General features: G+C 37.8%; 1 protein-coding gene across 3 annotated transcripts in view; it reads left to right on the forward strand.

Annotated features, from left to right (window-relative positions):
- The window catches only part of STRN (striatin), a 120749-nt gene that overhangs the window by 36591 nt on the left and 65886 nt on the right, over nt 1-18272 (forward strand). For all 3 annotated transcript variants that reach the window (XM_031008128.3, XM_031008129.3, XM_055377716.2), the window contains exons 2-3: nt 5057-5160; nt 14055-14128. In XM_031008128.3, the coding sequence (XP_030863988.1) occupies nt 5057-5160; nt 14055-14128 (178 nt within the window). The remainder of the gene's footprint in view (nt 1-5056; nt 5161-14054; nt 14129-18272) is intronic.

The following is an 18272-nucleotide window of genomic DNA, read 5'->3' on the forward strand; positions in this document are numbered from 1 at the left end:
ATCAAAAGATGAGAACCTTAAATTAATCAAGCTTTATAATATTTTATTTTAGATTTTTGTAAAAGTGAATGCTCTTTATATTCCATAGCAAGTAACTGAAAAGCTACTGAAAAGTGTCCAACCCAAGAATTTTGTGTATTTTTCATTTTGAATATACTTCTCAGTGATTTCAATTTTGAATCCTAGCCCTTTTAAATTTTAGAATACAAGGTAGTTTAAAATGGCTTCAATAAGGCCGGGCGTGGTGGCTCACACGTGTAATCCCAGCACTTAGGGAGGCTGAGGTGGGTGGATCACGAGGTCAGGAGTTTGAGAACAGCCTGACCAACATGGTAAAACCCTGTCTCTACTAAAAATACAAAAATTAGCTTGGCGTGGTGGTGTGCACCTGTAGTCCCAGCTACTCAGGAGGATGAGGTAGGAGAATTACTTCGACCCCGGGAGGCTGAAGTTGCAGTGAGCCGAAATCGCAGCACTGCACTCCAGCCTGGGTGACAGAGCGAGACTCCGTCTCAAAAGAAAAAAAAAGGGGTGGGGGGGCTTTAATAAATTAAATGGTGCATTTTAAATATTTTAATTGTTTATTAGATATTATGTATGCAGATAAACCTGTTTATAGAAGATTTATATTCCTATTTACATACATCCTTTTGACAAATTAGAATTGAAAATAATACAAAAATAAATTTTCTTTTTGTCATGCAGACTTAAATAGTAAAATGTCTTCCTTCTATTATTTTTCTCTTTTTTGTTTATAATGGTTAGGAAGTGAATAATTTTCTTTTTTTTTTTCTTTTTTTTTTGAGGCGGAGTCTCGCTCTGTCGCCCAGGCTGGAGTGCAGTGGCGCGATCTCGGCTCACTGCAAGCTCCGCCTCCTGGGTTCACGCCATTCTCCTGCCTCAGCCTCCCGAGTAGCTGGGACTACAGGCGCCCGCCACCACGCCCGGCTAATTTTTAGTATTTTTAGTAGAGACGGGGTTTCACCGTGTTAGCCAGGATGGTCTCGATCTCCTGACCTCGTGATCCACCCGCCTCGGCCTCCCAAAGTGCTGGGATTACAGGCGTGAGCCACCGCGCCCGGCCAGGAAGTGAATAATTTTCTATACTGTGAAAAATACGTATAAAGTATCATGGAAGTTCAACATTCATTTTCCTTGAAGATAATTCCAAAGTTTTCTTCTCCAGAAATATATGCTGTTATTAGGTTTAGTTGTACTGATAAATGGCAGTATGATGATTTGTAATTTTTTAAACATTTTATTCATAACACTTTTTTTTTTTTTTTTTGAGACGAAGTCTCACTCTGTTGCCCAGGCTGGAGTGCAGTGGCGTGGTCTCGGCTCACTGCAGCCTCTGCCTCCTGGGTTCAAGCAGTTCTCTGCCTCAGCCTCCCAAGTAGCTGGGATTACAGGCACCTGCCACCACGCCCGGCTAATTTTTTTTTTTTTGTATTTTTAGTAGAGATGGGGTTTCACCATCTTGGCCAGGCTGGTCTTGAACTCCTGACCTCGTGATCCACCCGCCTCAGCCTCCCAAAGTGCTGGGATTACAGGAGTGAGCCACTGCGCCCTGCCTTTTTTTTTTTTTTTTTTTTAAGATGGAGTCTCACTGTGTCGCCCAGGCTGGAGTGCAGTGGTGTGATCTCTGCACACTGCAACCTCCGCCTCCTGGGTTTGAGTGATTCTTCTGTCTCAGTCTTCCAAGTAGCTGGGAATACAGGTGCCTGCCACCATGCCTGGCTAATTTTTGTATGTTTAGTGGAGACAGGGTTTCACCATGTTGGCCAGGCTGGTCTCGAACTCTTGACCTCAAGTGATCCCCCCGCCTCGGCCTCCCAAAGTTCTGGGATTACAGGTGTGAGCCACTGTGTCCGACCTATTTTCCTCTTTTTCTTTTTACCTTTTTTCCTTCCCTTTTTTTCTTCCTTTTGCTGTTTTCGTCTTTTATGTCTCTCACCCTCGCCCTTCCTCAATTCAATTCAAAGAGCAATATACTGCCATATCTGGAGAATTTTTAGCTGGAATTTAATCTTTATTTTAAAAGAGTAAGAATTTATACCAATTATTATGCTTTCGACTGAGGTCGTTTTACAGAAGGAATTCTTTTTTTTTTTTTTATGTAGGAATGTGTTTTAAGACTTTTTGTTTCTAATATCTAAGTTTCCTAGAGGAAAAAAAGGTAAAAGATTGACATTATTCTCATAGTCTTTTACTCTTTTCTCAAAGGTCTTAGTTCAGGTCCTAATTTTCTTTCAATTATATTCATTTATTTAACCAGTCTCCTTTAGGTGGTCATTTGGGTTGTATACATATTCTTGTCTGTGTTTTATCAGTCATGTATTACATAATTTCACATATGTGCAAATATATGTTTGAAGGATACCATTCTAAAATTGCTGAGTTAAAGGGTATATGCATTTACAAACTTGACAGATATTACCAGTTGTCCTCTATAAAGTGAAACTGGTTTATGTCACCACAGCTAACATATAAATGTCTGTTTTCTACCATATTATTAAATTACTGAACTTTATCCATCTGATGGAAAAGAAGAAATCTGATTGTACTTTATTTTTTATATTTTTAATTTTTTTATGAGATGTCTTGGTATGTTGGCCAGGATGGTCTCAAACTCCAGCCTCAAGCAATCCTGTCACCTCAGTCTCCCAAAGTTCTGGGATTACAGGCATTAGCTACCATGCCTGGCCCTGATTACCACCACCCTCCCCCGCCTTTTTTTTTTTTTTTTGATACAGGGTCTCACCCTGTCACCCATGTTAGAGTGTGGTGGTGTGATCACTGCTCACTGCAGCCTTGGCCTCCTGGGCTGAGGTGATTCTCCTGCCTCAGCCTCCCAAGTAGCTGGGACCACAGACACATGCCACCATGCCTAGCTGATTTTTTAAATTATTTGTGGGGACGTGGTCTTGCTATGTTGCACAGGCTAGGCTCAAACTCCTGAGCTCAAGTTATCCTCCCGCCTCGGCCTCCCAAAGTGCTGTTAATTACAGGGCTGAGCCACTGTGCCCAGCCTCTGATTATACTTTTAGTTGTAATTTCTCTTATGCTTGAAGTTGAACATATACAGTAAAGACTTTATGGTATTGTATGGTATTGAAGTTTCAGAATCATCCAGGACCAATGATGTTAGCAGAAATGCAAAACTAGCCAAGGAGTATCGAGAGGACAAAATTGATAATTGATATTGTTATTACCTTCAAAGTTTGATTGCATTGATTAGCTTATTATTTTTATTAAAGTCATTTTAAAGAGCATATAAAGTTCTATGCCAAAGCATGTTTGGCATAGACAAACATTTGGAAATGACAAGTTGGGCTGTCATTTCCTTTTGACACGACTTTCATTTTTATCAGCTTTAAATGCATGTGTCATTTCTATTCTGGTTAGGTAACATAATTATCCCACTGCAGAATATATAATTTCAGAAGAGTCTTGTGGATATTTGATGCCTTTTCCTCTGAAAACAATTGAATTGTTTTCAGACCACTTTTATTTCAGTAAGATAAATGTAATCCTTCCTTTAATTGTAATGTAAAATTTAAGAGCACATTGAAATGAAAACAAAAGCTTAACAAACTACCTACATTTTGAAAGTTATAAGAGACTAGATAAGTTGGATTTTATGTTTCTTGTGGTACTGAATAGGAACAAAGCTCATTCAAACTAAGCTTGAATGAGAATTAAGTTTAATGGCTCACTTGCTAAACCTGAGTTGCACAATCCTCACAATTCCTTAGGGATGTGGCAAGGTCATCCTTAAATGTAAAGTTCTTGCTCACTTAATGGAAAGCACTGTAGATACATAAATAACATTGTTACCTGTCTTAGTGGGTCAGTATAATAGACGGACGTGGTGGTACATGTGAGAATAGTGAAATTTATAGCTAGTTTTGAGGCCCTTATGACTTTTAAGAGGTATTATGAGTCACTTTAACAAGTATTAGTGTTTGTGACATAGTTTCAATTTCTTATGTGAAAGATAGTATTTCAATTGTCAATGTTCTTTTAATATTCTGGAGAGCTACTCTTTCCTACCCCTCTGTTTTACTGACTTTAAAAGTTGTTTACAGTTTGTTTCATGTTCAAATGTAGGGTCTTAGTAATTCCTTGGGGTGGGGGGCAGGAATGGGCAGAAGGCCATTGTCTCTAATTTTCCTTTTCCCAACTTTCACTTTCTTTTTTCTATGGATTACATGTCAAGGTGGGTGAGAAAAATGGTGGGGATTGAGAAAAGGGAGCAATTTATTGTTTGTAGGGGAGGTCCAAAATAAAGTCACTTAAGGAATCTGTCATAAAATTTAAATATATGATGAAGCTTGTGCAAGGGGATTATAAGAACTGATTTTACTTTAACCCTTCCTGCTTTATAAAAAGATCCTGTTGATGGCAAAAAGACAAACACTTTAGCAAACTGTACTGTACACCTTGCATTTGTTTGCATTAATATTAGTTGTTTTATTTTATTTTTTGATATGGAGTCTCACTCTGTTACCCAGGATGGAGTGCAGTGGCGTGATCTCGGCTTACTGCAACCCCTGCCTCCTGGGTTCAAGCAATTCTCCTGCCTAAGCCTCCAGAGTAGCTGGGATTACAGGTGCCACCAGGCCCAGCTAATTTTTTGTATTTTTAGTAGAGACAGGGTTTCACCATGTTGGCCAGGCTGGTCTTGAACTCTTCACCTCAAGTGATGCACCCGCCTCAGCCTCCCATAGTGCTGGGATTACAGGTGTGAGCCACTGCACCCGGCAATATTAGTTGTTTTATATTGTAGACTCTTAAATGATGTGGACTATGTGTTGAAAAATCCCTACCCTGAAGTAAAATGCATTTAGATGTCCCCCCAGCCCTTTTTAACTTAAATCCTTTTTCCCCCTTGCAGTCAGTGCATTTTTATATTTGTACATACTTTGTGAGAAATGTGTAAAGGAAATATTTTTGCATCTAATTGTTCAAACTTCCAAAGGTTCTTTACTGAGTTAAAAAAACTTTTTTTTTTTGGTCTAAACTGAATTTTGTCTGTCTTTTCCCTACTCAGGCCCAGATTGCCTTCCTACAGGGAGAAAGGAAGGGCCAAGAAAATTTGAAGAAGGATCTTGTGAGGAGGATCAAAATGTTGGAGTATGCTCTTAAACAGGAAAGGTAATTCAGTAAAATGAAAAGTGGTGTTCTTTTTTGTTTGTTTGTTTTGAGGCGGAGTTTCGTTCTTGTTGCCCAGGCTGGGGTGCAATGGTGCGATCTTGGCTCACCGCAACCTCCGCCTCCCGGTTTCAAGCAATTCTCCTGCCTCAGCCTCCCCAGTAGCTGGGATTATAGGCATGTGCCACCACACCCAGCTAATTTTGTATTTTTAGTAGAGTCAGGGTTTCTCCATGTTGGTCAGGCTGGTCTCGAATTCCTGACCTCAGGTGATCTGCCCACCTCGGCCTCCTAAAGTGCTGGGATTACAGGTGTGAGCCACTGGGCCTGGCCAAAATGGTGGTCTCTTAAATGTTGGAATAATTTTTTTCATCATTCCTAAAATAAATTTAAATGTTCATACTGCTTGAGTTCAGGTGTATCTGTAGTAAACATTTGTATGAATGGTTGTAATATGTTAATTTTATTATGAATAGTTTAATAATGATCAAAAAACTGATTTATGTGATTTCTTAAAAATTAGCAACATTTTTTTCCTACTCTGCCTGTTTTGAAGAAGCAGATATATTCCCCGAACTGTTAATACCCATTCATTTTAAAGTTGAAATAGTTTTTAATTTTTAAAGGAAATTTCTATAGTGTTTCCTTTTCCTGTCATTTAATATTATTCAATTTGATGTATTTTCTTTAGAAAAAAATTGTTCCAGCAGGCTATGTTAAGATTCTATATAGACTTTTTTTTTTTTTTTTTTTTTTGAAACGGAGTCTCACTCTGTCGCCCATGCTGGAGTGCAGTGGTGCAATCTCAGCTCACTGCAAGCTCCACCTCCCGGGTTCACACCATTCTCCTGCCTCAGCCTCCCAAGTAGCTGGGACTAGGGGTGCCTGCCACCACGCCTGGCTAATTTTTTGTATTTTTAGTAGAGATGGGGTTTCACCATGTGAGCCAGGATGGTCTTGATCTCCTGACCTCGTGATCCCCCCATCTCCGCCTCCCAAAGTGCTGGGATTACAGGCGTGAGCCACCGTGCCCAGCCTATAGACTTTTTTTTGTGTATTTTGTTCCTTTGCTGTGTGCCGTTACAATCTCTCCAGAAGCTTATCTTACCTTTCTATTTTGCTAGTGTCTAAGATACTCCAGTAACTAAATTTGGGTCACAAGTAAAGGAAAATAGGTCATGAGTGAGATTTTTGGAAGTTATATGAGTTATTTATTTGCTTTAATAAATGGGCCTTGGATTTTTTTGTTGACAATCTGAGTTCATTTTTTTTTAGATAACTGAGTACTTATAGGTGATATTGGAATTATCTATTTTGCTACTTTTTTGCTTTGTTTTTAATGATGCTTGTTTTGTTTTTCTCTTTTTGAAGTTGGTGAATGGGATATTTGCAATAAAATAGCATTTAGATGCAATTAGATAAATAGATGATATTTATGAATAATGAGAAATAGATAAAATTTTATTAGAACTTGTGTTCATCATCATGTAGAATCTTTAAATGGTGTAAGAGATTGAAAATAGGTTGACCTCTTAGTGAAAAATACGTGTTTCTTTTCATACTTTGGGAAAGTTGATGAAAAGCTGTATTAGGGACATGGAAAGAAAAAACATTTTTAAAAATACATAATTTGGGAGTAGTGAGTTGTTTTTTTTTTTTTTTTTTTTTTGAAGTGGAGTCCTGCTTTGTTGCCTAGGCTGGAGTGCAGTGGTGTGATCTCGGCTTACTGCAACCTCCACCTCCCGGGCTCAAGCAATTCTCCTGTCTCAGCCTCCCGAGTTGCTGGGACTACAGGCGCATGCCACCATGCCTGGCTAATTTTTTTGCATTTTTAGTAGAGACAGGGTTTCACCATATTGGTCAGACTGGTCTCGAACTACTGACCTCAGGTAATCCACCATCTCAGCGTCCCAAAGTGCTGGGATTACAGGCGTGAGCGAATGTACCTGGCCGAGTATTTGAGGTTTTTTTTTTTTTTTTTGAGACGGAGTTTTGCTCTGTTGCCAGGCTGCAGTGCAGTGGCATGATCTTGGCTCACTGCATTCTCCACCTCCTGGGTTCAAGCAATTCTCCTGCCTCAGCCTCCCAAGTAGCTGGGATTACAGGCGCTTGCCACCATGCCCAGCTAATTTTTGTATTTTCAGTAGAAACGGGGTTTCACCATGTTGACTGGGATGGTCTCGATCTCTTGACTTCGTGATCCGCCTGCCTCAGCCTCCGAAAGTGCTGGGTGGCGTGAGCCACCGCGTGCGGCCCGGAGTGGTTATTTTCATCTGGAAGATGAAAGTAGAAAGGAGTGCAGAGTAAGAGGAGGTGAGGCTTGAATAGCATCAAATAAGAAGGTGCTTGTCAGACAGACAAGGTGCAGGATGTAGAGAGAACATGTTTGACATGGAACAAAGCAGTTTGGTGTGTTCAGAAGTTTGTAATCTTTGTGTGTGGAGAGTAGGATGTTGGTTGTGGTCCTCCTCTCAGTTGATAACCGATAATGGTAGAGGGGGCAAGAGTCAGATCATAGAGAGCCTAACCAAGGAGTTCAAACTTTTATCTTACATGTAACAGGGAATGTGGGAGGTTTAATTTTTTTTTTTTTTTTTTTTTTTTTTGAGACAGGGTCTTGCTCTGTTGCCTAGGCTGTAGTGCAGTGGCACAGTCATGATTCACTGCGGTGTCGGCCTTCTGGGCACAAGTGATCCTCCCACTTCAGCCTCCCAAGTGGCTGGGAATACAGATATACTCCAGTCCACACAGATAAATTTTTAATTTTTTAGAGAGACAGGGTCTCGCCCTGTTCCCAGGGCTGGTCTGGAACTCCTGGGCTCAAGCAGTCCTCCTGCTGTAGCCTCTCAAAGTGCCGTGATTATAGGCGTGAGTCACCATGCCCAGCCAAAAAAATTTTATCTAAAATGACCTCTAATAGAGGAGTTGCAAGAATCTTGTATACCCTTTACCCAGATTCACCAATTGAAAATGATTTGCTATATTTGCTTTGTTGTGTTTGCTCTCTCTATAGGTACCATTTTTTTTCCCCTAAATCATTTGCTAGTTTGTCCCTAACTACCTCTGTGTATATTTCCTAAGAGCAAGGACATTTCCTTATATGATTATAGTATATTACCAAATTAAAGAAATGTAACATTGATATTCTATTATCTGATATAGTCTATATTCAGATGTTCTAAAAATGATCTTTATAGCATTTTTTTTTCCTGGTCCAGGATCCAATCTGGAAATATATCCTGCATTTAGTTGTTAAGCACTTGAAAGTTTTAAGCAAGATAGAGTATGAAATACATTTTAGAAAGATCTCCTGACCTCAGTGTGGAGGTGGACTGGAAAGATCTCTAAACACAGGCAGAAAGATTGTAATAGTCTAAGATGAGAAATGATAACACAGTAGCTGCTGAAATAGAGACACATCAACAAAAAAAAATTTTAAGTAGAGTCCATGAAATCTGAAGCTTATATAAAAATTTGGAGATGGGACAGTGGGTGAATGAGAAAGATAATTTGAGAATGACTCCCAGGTTCCTGGCTTGAAGGACTATCTGAATTATGAGAGACTTTTAGAAGGTATCAAATGAATTAAAAAGAAGAATTAAAGAGCAGATAAGTGAGGGGGACGCATGATGAGAAATATATGCTTGGGAATCATCAGTATTATTGTGAGTGAAGTGAAAGGAGTAGTTGATAGAACAAGTATTGGGGAAACAAGAGAGAACTAGAAGGAGTGACAGGAAGTAGAAATATTTGAAGAGAAGGCAGAGGAAGAAGAGCCAACAAAGACATAGAGAAGGAAGGAGGAGAGAGTAGTATTTTGGAAGTGAGTTAAAGGAGGGAGTTCAATAACTGAAGATGCTAAGTAGACTCCAAGTAAGTTGTATACTGAAAATAGTCATTTGGAGTGGCCAGTTGGAAGCTTATTGGTACCCTTACAAAAGCAGCCTCAGTAAGGCAGCAGGAACATGAGCCAGATCACAGAGGATCGAGGGCTGAGAAGGATGAAGTGGGGAGAGATGGGGTTGCTTATATTATTATTATTTTTTTTCTTTGAGACAGAGCCTTGCTCTGTCACCAGGCTGGAGTGCAGTGGTGTGATCTCGGCTCACTGCAACCTCTGCCTCCTGGGTTCAAGCCATTCTCTTGCCTCAGTCTCCTGAGTAGCTGGGACTACAGGCGTTTACCACCACACTGGGCTAATTTTTGTATTTTTATTAGAGATGGGGTGTCACCATCTTGGCCAGGATGGTCTCGATCCCTTGACCTTGTGATCCGCCCACCTTGGCCTCCCAAAGTGTTGGGATCACAGACGTGAGCCACCGCGCCTGGCAGAGTTGCTTATTTTTTTTAAGAAATTTGACTCTGAAGGACAGTAGAGATAAGGAACTGGCTGAATCTAGGGAAGATTTTTTTCTTCTCTTTCTTAGCTAAATGGGATTGCTCCTGGAAAAGAGTTCCTGCTTTTGTGTCTTTTTTTTTTTTTTTGAGACGGAATTTTGCTCTTGTTGCCCAGGCTGGAGTGCAATGGCACGATCTCAGCTCACTGCAACCTGCACCTCCCGAGTTCAAGAGATTCTCCTGCCTCAGCCTCCCCAGTAGCTGGGATTACAGGCATACACCACCACACCCGGCTAATTTTGTATTTTTGTTAGAGACGGGGTTTCTCCATGTTGGTCAGACTGGTTTCGAACTCCCAACCTCAGGTGATCTGCCCACCTCGGCCTCCCAAAGTGTTGGGATTACAGGCATGAGCCACCGCGCCCAGCCTGGTTTTGTTTCTTTTGAAGTATATGGAATGATTTGGGATTATTCTTGATGTTATGGCACTATTTGTATAATCTAAGAAATTTTTAAAAAGCATTTATTTGTGGCTTGAATTTTAAATTGAATTTTAAAAAAATTTGTTGAGGAAAATTTGAAATATACTCATAGAGAAACTAATGTCTTTTATATACAGCCCCAAGTTTTAACAGTTAATGTTTTTGTCAGTCTTTTTCACCTTGATCTATTTTAATGCAATTCCAGATACCTTGTCATTTCAGCTGTAAATGCCTAAGTAAAGATCATGATTTTACATGATTTTCTTTGCATGATTTTTGCAGATTTCCTAAGTAGTCCCACTTTAGGATCCGAAAGTAAAACCGAATTATTAATGTTACAGAAGAATTACTTACCCAGCAGTGGATTTATCAAAGCATTCCTTAATGTGTATAAAATTTAATATAAATTTTCAAGATTACATAGTGTATAATCTGAGGTTGACTTAGGAACATCTATGCTGAGGAACCTCAAATACTATATAAATACAATTCTGAAAAATTTCTGCCATTTTTAAAATTTCTCTCATTTTTAAAATTTCTCTCTATTCACTGCTACTTTTATCTACCCTACTGTAGTAACTTAACTGTCCTCTTTGCTTCTAGTATTTCCATATTTTAATTCATCTTCCATATCCATAGAATTCATTTTCTAGAACACAAATACGATAATTCTGTTATATCCGTGTTTAAAAATATCTAGCTAATTTCACGTTCTTAGTAAAGTTCTTCACAACCAGGCCCTTTCTGTCCCTTCTCTGTCTCCATTCCTTCCATACCTTTTGGGTGTAATTATTCTGTTTGCTGTTTTTTGACCCACTGTGTGTGTGTTTTTTTTCTTCCACTTAAGATGTCCGTTCTGACAGAAATGCCCTCTCCATCAATCCATTTTCTGATTGGAAAACTCCCACTGGTATTTTGAGATTTAGCTAAAATCTCACGTGTTACCTTCTTTTTGGTAGCTTTCTTTGACACCAGTTTTGACCGAATTAGATAATCCCTTATCTGCATTCTTGTAATACTTGCTAGTAGCCCTTATAGCTCTTACACAGTATGCTGTAGTTATTTACATTCCTGTCTCTTACGCATACCCTCACCTTCCACCCTTACCTAACTACAAGCTGTAGGTTGTCCCAGCAGCCAGCACAGTGCCTGTAAATCATAGGAATTCAGTAATAGTTCATTGAAATTAATCAAATTATTTTTAGCATCCACATTTAGGATATAATTGAGATGCTGTTATACTCCTAGCATAATATGTATAATAATAGGCTTTGAAACAAAGCTAAAATTACTCTTCTTTAGTGTATTATAGTTATTAAACAATTTTTATGCTACTTTTATCCAATAAAGGTCATTTATGGAGGGCCTACCTGTGTATCAAACATGGAGTTGCTGGATATAAGATCTGCTTTTTTATCTTATAGGCAGAATTAGACAGAAAAAGAATAGCAAACAAGAAAGATTGGTTAACACAGTGAGCTGAGTGTTAAAACAGTGGAAAACGGTATGAATGAGAAGGTATTTTCACATATTGACTTAAAAAGGAATGCTATTAAGCATAAGGAGGGTTCTGTGAGAAAAATACATTTTAGTGAATGTAACAATTCAGTAGGGAGACCTTGATTTAAGGGACTATAGCTTGTGATAAAAACAACAGTTCTCTACATATTTTTGCCTTTGTCTGTTTTTTAAAATAAAATGTTCATAATGTGTCACAATTTTTGTTATATTTATTTTTGTAAAATATTTTCTGTTCCCTTTTTATAGGTTCTGTTGTAGTTTTTCCTGAGACCACTAGAATGCACTATAATGCAGTATTTTGTGTTTGAAAATGTTTTTCTTTTATATATATATAAAAAATATAAACTCCATAACATTTTATTGCTACTATTATTTTAAAAGCTTTAATATAATCTGTCTTCAGACTAGTTACATTCAGTTGCTATTTTGATTTCTAGCAGGTATTACTACTTTGTCTTATGGTAAATGAAGTGTGTTTCTGGAAAAATAAGAGATTGACAGTTACATTTAGAACTTTGTTTACTTTCTAGTAACTGCAAGTCAAATTAATGTCTGTAAATCTTACCTTCTGATGATCAATAGTATTACAAATACATTGAACTAGATGGGCAAACATTTAGTCCAGTGATAAAATCTTTGTGGTTAAGAGACACATTGAGAATAGATGTTCTAAATAATTTGGACTAAACATATTTACTAAAAATTAAGTATCTATATAGTTAATTAATCAAATAACAGCAAAAATAGTCTCCCTTCTGCCTCAGTTCATTGATTTCCTTTCCCAAGGAAATCTCATCAACTGATATCTTACGTATTATGTATCCTTCCAGAAAGATTCATATGCATAGGCTAATGAAATAGATATGTATCTTTTAAAAAATGTATGGAGACATACATAGTATTTTGTACCTTTTACTTTTTGCTTAAGAGATCAGTTCATTGGCATATGAATATATTTTTGTCCTTCTTAATGTGTAAGTGTTACTATAAAACATTTCATACATACGTATAAGATATAAAGACTGTTATAAAAAATACTCATGTACCCATCACCTACCTTAAGAAATAGGACATCAACTGCCTATAATTTTCATAGGTTTTCTTAGAATTCCTCTCTGTCTAAAACTTTTTTTTCTGTTGTGACTGCAAAATGATTATTATTGCAAAATAAGAAAGATTTCAGTATTTTACACATTTGAGCAAATAATTTTTCATTTCCTTTCTACTTTTCTTTTTTTCTTTTTTTTTTTTTTTTGAGACAGGGTCTCACTGTGTCACTCAGGCTGGAGTGCAGTGGCATGATCTTGGCTCACTCACTGCAACCTCTGCAGCCGGGTTTAAGTGATTCTCCCACCTTAGCCTCCCGAGTAACTGGGATTACAGGTACACCACCATGCCTAGCTAATTTTTGTATTTTTTGATAGAGACAGGATTTCACCATGTTAGCCAGGCTGATCTCAAACTCCTGACCTCTGGTGATCCATCTACCTTGGCCTCCCAAAGTGTTAGGATTATAGGCATGAGCCCCTGTGCCCAGCCACTACTTTTCTTAAATTATGAAAAAACCTAATGGTAAGTGCTCTATTAGGTTTTTATAAAGAAAAAAAAAACTTTCAAATTTGGCTGTGTTACACTTTTCTTCCTTTATTACTTTATTATTTTGGTTTTTCAGATTATTGTTGTTTATATTAATGTCCCAGTCTTAACACATTGAATATTTATTATAAATGGCCTCAATATTTTAGGGAGCCAACAAGTGAAAATATGCAAATAGATTAAGCAGATATGGCTATTTTTAGTCACCCTTTTAAAAATTTCTACATTATCTGGGTTATTTTTCTAGTCTCATGGTTAAATCCGAGATAGTTAAATCAGATGGTTAAATCCTATTAACCAGAATGATAACATTCTGTCAACTTTGAAAAGAAGATAAAACGGTATTCCCATTCACAGTTCTTTTTGAGCAAAAGACAAGGGATATCTTGACTAGTATAAAAAAATTCCTTTCTACTGGAATATCTTATTCAACATTGATGATTTGGGCTGGGGTTTTCCCCCTTGGATTGTGCAGTATAATGCATATTTGGCAAATCATGATTATCTGACAAGGCATATAATATTATAGATGACTTTTCTTTTTAAGAAGCTCAGTTTTTTGAGAAAAGTCTTCTACAAATTTATTTCACAATCCAAACCTTTTTTTTTTTTTTTTAACTGTTTTTGATAGTAAAATTTAGCTTTGGCAATCATCAGGAAAATTTGAATACTACAGAAACCAGGATGTTATATCGTTCATTTTGTTATTACAGAAAGAAGAGTTAATGATTCCCAGAGTTATTCCTTTATTTTGTTATAAGGATACTTGATGGTATAACACAGCAACAACGAAAAGGCAAGCACTTTTGTATTATAACTTTGACACCATGGAAAGCTATGAGCCTTTGAAAGTTCTAGGAGTGTTCAGCCAGGACTACTGAATTCTTGTGACTACTACTATTGTGTATGTTAATTTAAACATATTTTAAGATGGTCTGTATTTTCTCATTTCTTTGTTAGAGCCAAATACCACAAGTTGAAATACGGGACAGAATTGAATCAGGGAGATATGAAGCCTCCAAGCTATGATTCTGGTAAGCTAATTTTAATGGAAGTTTAAGTGTTAAAAAGAAGTTAATGTCTAGTATTTTCTAGCAACATTTACAACTGTAAGTTACTTTCTAATTATTTGTATATTAGTTATTTTTTCTGACCTGCTTGTCTTTTGGCACCATTTAGTGTCATTTAGATCATTTTCCACCACCTTCCTTCCTTTTCCCTCTTCCCCTTTCTTTTAGTTCCCCATTTTCTGCTTATGTTCTACACTTACTGGAAGGATCAGAGTTCATGGGGTAACATGCACCAGCATAACCTTGTCTTGCTGGGTCTGCCCAGAGTTAATGGGAACTTTCAGATGTGCAGTACAAAGTACATCATGCTCTTGAAATCCTGAGAAAGATTAGGAAATATGGAGGTAAGAGATTTCTTCTTAAAGCATGGAGGAATTCCTCATCCCAAAAACATAATTCTTCGGTTTCAGGTGGAAAACTGTTTTGGTCTTTCTTGTCCACAGGAGTTTCTGTAACTAGAACATGTTTTAACAGCTGAACCATTTATTATATTTTTGAATTATTTCTTCTTTTTCTTTTTCCTACTTCTTCATACCATCAAACAATATAAAATATTACTTGTAAATCAGGTATTAAGAAATATAGATATAATTCACTTAGTAGGTATTAGGGAAGAATGACAAAAATTAATCAAAAGTTATCAACCATGTTTCAGATAGGTACGTTTCTGGCGTAATTTCAGGTTAAATTTCCCAATCAGATATCTGAAGACATTAATGTTCATTTATATCATTTACTGAAATACGTACCTTATGCTAGAGGCTTTATATATATATATATATATATATATATATATGTATTCACTTTAAATTTCCTTTTTTTTTTTTTTTTTGAGACAGAGTCTTGCTCTGTCACCCAGCCTGGAGTGCAGCGGCATGATCTCAGCTCACTGCAAGCTCCACCTCCCGGGTTCACGCCATTCTCCTGCCTCAGCCTCCCGAGTAGCTGGGATTACTGGCGCCCACCACCAGGCCCAGCTAATTTTTTGTATTTTTAATAGAGACGGGGTTTCACCGTGTTAGCCAGGATGGTCTTGATCTCCTGACCTCGGGATCCACCCCCCTCGGCCTCCCAAAGTGCTGGGATTACAGGCGTGAGCCACCACGCCCGGCCGCATATTCACTTTAAATTTTAAAGTGTTTATTCGGTAAAGTATCTTCGGTAAAGATAATATTTATTTGGATTTTACATATGTGAAATTTAAACTCAGAGAAGTGGAAAAACTTGCCCAACGTCACACAGATATTAAGTAATGATAGAATATGGAGCTGAACCCAGGTCTTTCTGACTCCAAAATTCATATTCTTTCTATTTTACCATGTTGCTTCTGTATTTGACAATGTATGAAAGAACTTTCCAAAATGACTTCTAAATGTACTGCCAATTTTATAGTTAATTCAGTGTAGTAGTGTATTAATGCATTTCCTCAGCTGAATATTAAATGCTTGAGATCTAGAGCAATGCCAGTTGATCACTGGTGTGTTTTTTTTCCTTTGTTTTTTAGTATTCTGTCTTTTACTTGAGTGTCTGTTCTTGTGACCTGAGATGTGCTTAAATTTCAAAATAAATTTTTAAAAAATCTAGGCTATTTGTTAAAAACTGTTCTAAAACTATATTAACTGACTCAAAGGAGTGATTTTAATTAGTGTTGTATTTAAAAGTTTTCATAAGTTTTGGATATCAATTTAGGAGAATAGAAGCCTAGATGCAATATATTTTTTAAATGTTTGTAAGTAAACATGGCTGGCTGCAGTGGCTAATGCCTGTAATCCCACTTTGGGAGGCCAAGGTGGGAGGATTGCTTAAGGCTAGGAGTTTGAGACCAGTCTGGGCAATGTAGCAAGACCCTGTCTCTGCCAAAAAATTAAAAAATTAGCTGGGGATGGTGGCACATGTCTGTAGTCCTAGCTACTGGGGAGGCTGAGGTGAAAGGATCACTTGAGCTCAGGAGTTTGAGGTTAGGTTATAGTGTGCTAAGATTGTGCCACTGCACTCTAGCCTGAGTGACAGAGTGAGATCCTGTCTCTTAAAAAAAAAACATCAAGTTTATAAGTAAACAGCGCAGCTCAGTAGAAGGGGCTTGCGCTTTAAAAGCAGGTAGATGTAAGTTTGACTCTGCCCCAACATTTTAAATTTCCGTGATCCTACTTAATTTCTCTATGGTTACTCCATTCCTGATCTGTAAACTAGGAAATACTCTGGGAATACTTCCTAACTCAAATGTTTATTTTCTTAGTATACAATACCTAGTTATTCTCGGTATATAATAGTTAGTAGCTAGTATCATTTCATGTATCTTTCCAACCATCCATTCATCTTATAAATATGATATATATAATGTTTTTCAGAACTAGTACCAAATCCAGTGAATAAGACAACAATGCCCTGTTGGATTTTTATAGGGAAGATAGACAGTTAAAGAAGTGATTACAATGACATGTGACATGTATAATGGAGAAATAATAAGTGTTATTGAGCGCAGTAGCACAAACCTAGTCAAGTGGTCAAGAAAGACTTCTTGGAGGAAGTGATGTTTAGTTTTGACATCTGAAGGACAAGTAGGAATTAACCAGGGCAAGTAAACCGACTATTTGTTGAATGGGAGGTGGGAGAAAGGCAGAGTATTAGCAGCAGAGCTTCTGAGGTAAGACTATGGCACATTTGAGAAATGGGATACCTGAATAGTAGTGGGAGAGAGGGAAGGAATGTTTCCAGATGTAGATAGAGAGTTAGCTGGTGGGTAAAATAGTTACAAGGGCCTTGTGAAACATGTTAAGTAGTTCACGCTTAGGAATATTCTAAGCATTTGAAGGATCTTAATTAGGGGTTTATGATGAGATTTACTCTTGGATTACGTGGGCTGTAGCGTGGAAGATGGATTAGAGAGGAGCAACGTTGAAGATGGGGCAACTGGTTAGAGGATTGTTGCAGAAACCTGGGCAAATGAGTAAGGTTTCCTTGACAAGGGTGTGTTCAGGAAATATTTAGGAAGTAAAATATGCAGGAACTAGTTCTTTTTATATATACATAAATTTGATTTTATGCTGATCTTCTCTGTATTATTCTAATTTTAGTATATGTGCTGCCAAGGCAAGCACAGGAACTACTTCTTGATTGGATGTCGGGGGTGAAAAAAGGATGAGTCAGAAGTGACTCCCACATTTGTAATTTAAACAACTAGACCAGAAGTAGATTTGGAAAATGGTGGGTTCACTTTTGGATTTATTTCTTAGGTAACCAAGTGAAGATGGCCAGTAGACAGTTGAGTATATGGGTCTTGAGCTTAAGCCAGAAGTATGGATGTGTTAGAGACATAAATTTGAGAGGCATCAACATATGGTACTGGTGGCACTCAAGGCCATTGGAGTTGAAACAGTCAGCCAGGAGCTGTATGTGAGGTAAGATTACAAAAAATGGAGCCCTGAGGAATGACATTTAAAAGACTGGTAGAAGAACGGAAACGTGAAAAAGAGTCTGATACAGAGTACATTAACAGTAGGAGGAAAACCAGGAGACCAAGGAAACCAAGAGAAGAGAGGGCTTCCAGAAGGAAGGACTGTTCACCGCTACTGGTTAATTCCCAGAGGGCTGAAGAATATCTGTAGGACTTTGTGACACATGGGACACTGAGAACTTTAGGAGAGAGGTGAGGGCAGAAATAAAGTGGGTATAGTTAGCTTTCAGGAAGCTTAGGTTGTGAAGGTGAAGGAGAGAGTTTAGAGGGCAATAGCTGGAAGGACATGGACACATGGGGTCAAGGAAAGTTGTGTGTGTGTGCACACACTCGCACGCACACATGTGATGTGTGTCTTAGAGGAGTAACCAATAAAAGGGAAAGAGTAGAGATACTCAAAATAGGAAGATAATCTGAAGAAGGTGGTAGGGACTGGATTCTGAGCATAGCTGGAGAATGGCAGGAGGAGCATGTCTTTTATCATTACCAAGAGAGAATGTAGGAAGTTAGGTTAACAGGTTTATAGATTTGGATTTCTGTTTGGTGGTGGGTATTTGAGGAAATGTCCACAAGTGATAGCTTTATGTATGAGATAGGATTATCTGCTGAGAGTGGGTCAGATGTTTAAGAAAAGTAGAGAAGGTTTAAAATGCT

This window comes from Gorilla gorilla, chromosome 12 (assembly GCF_029281585.2).
Source record: "Gorilla gorilla gorilla isolate KB3781 chromosome 12, NHGRI_mGorGor1-v2.1_pri, whole genome shotgun sequence".
Classification (NCBI taxonomy): Eukaryota; Metazoa; Chordata; class Mammalia; order Primates; family Hominidae; genus Gorilla; species Gorilla gorilla.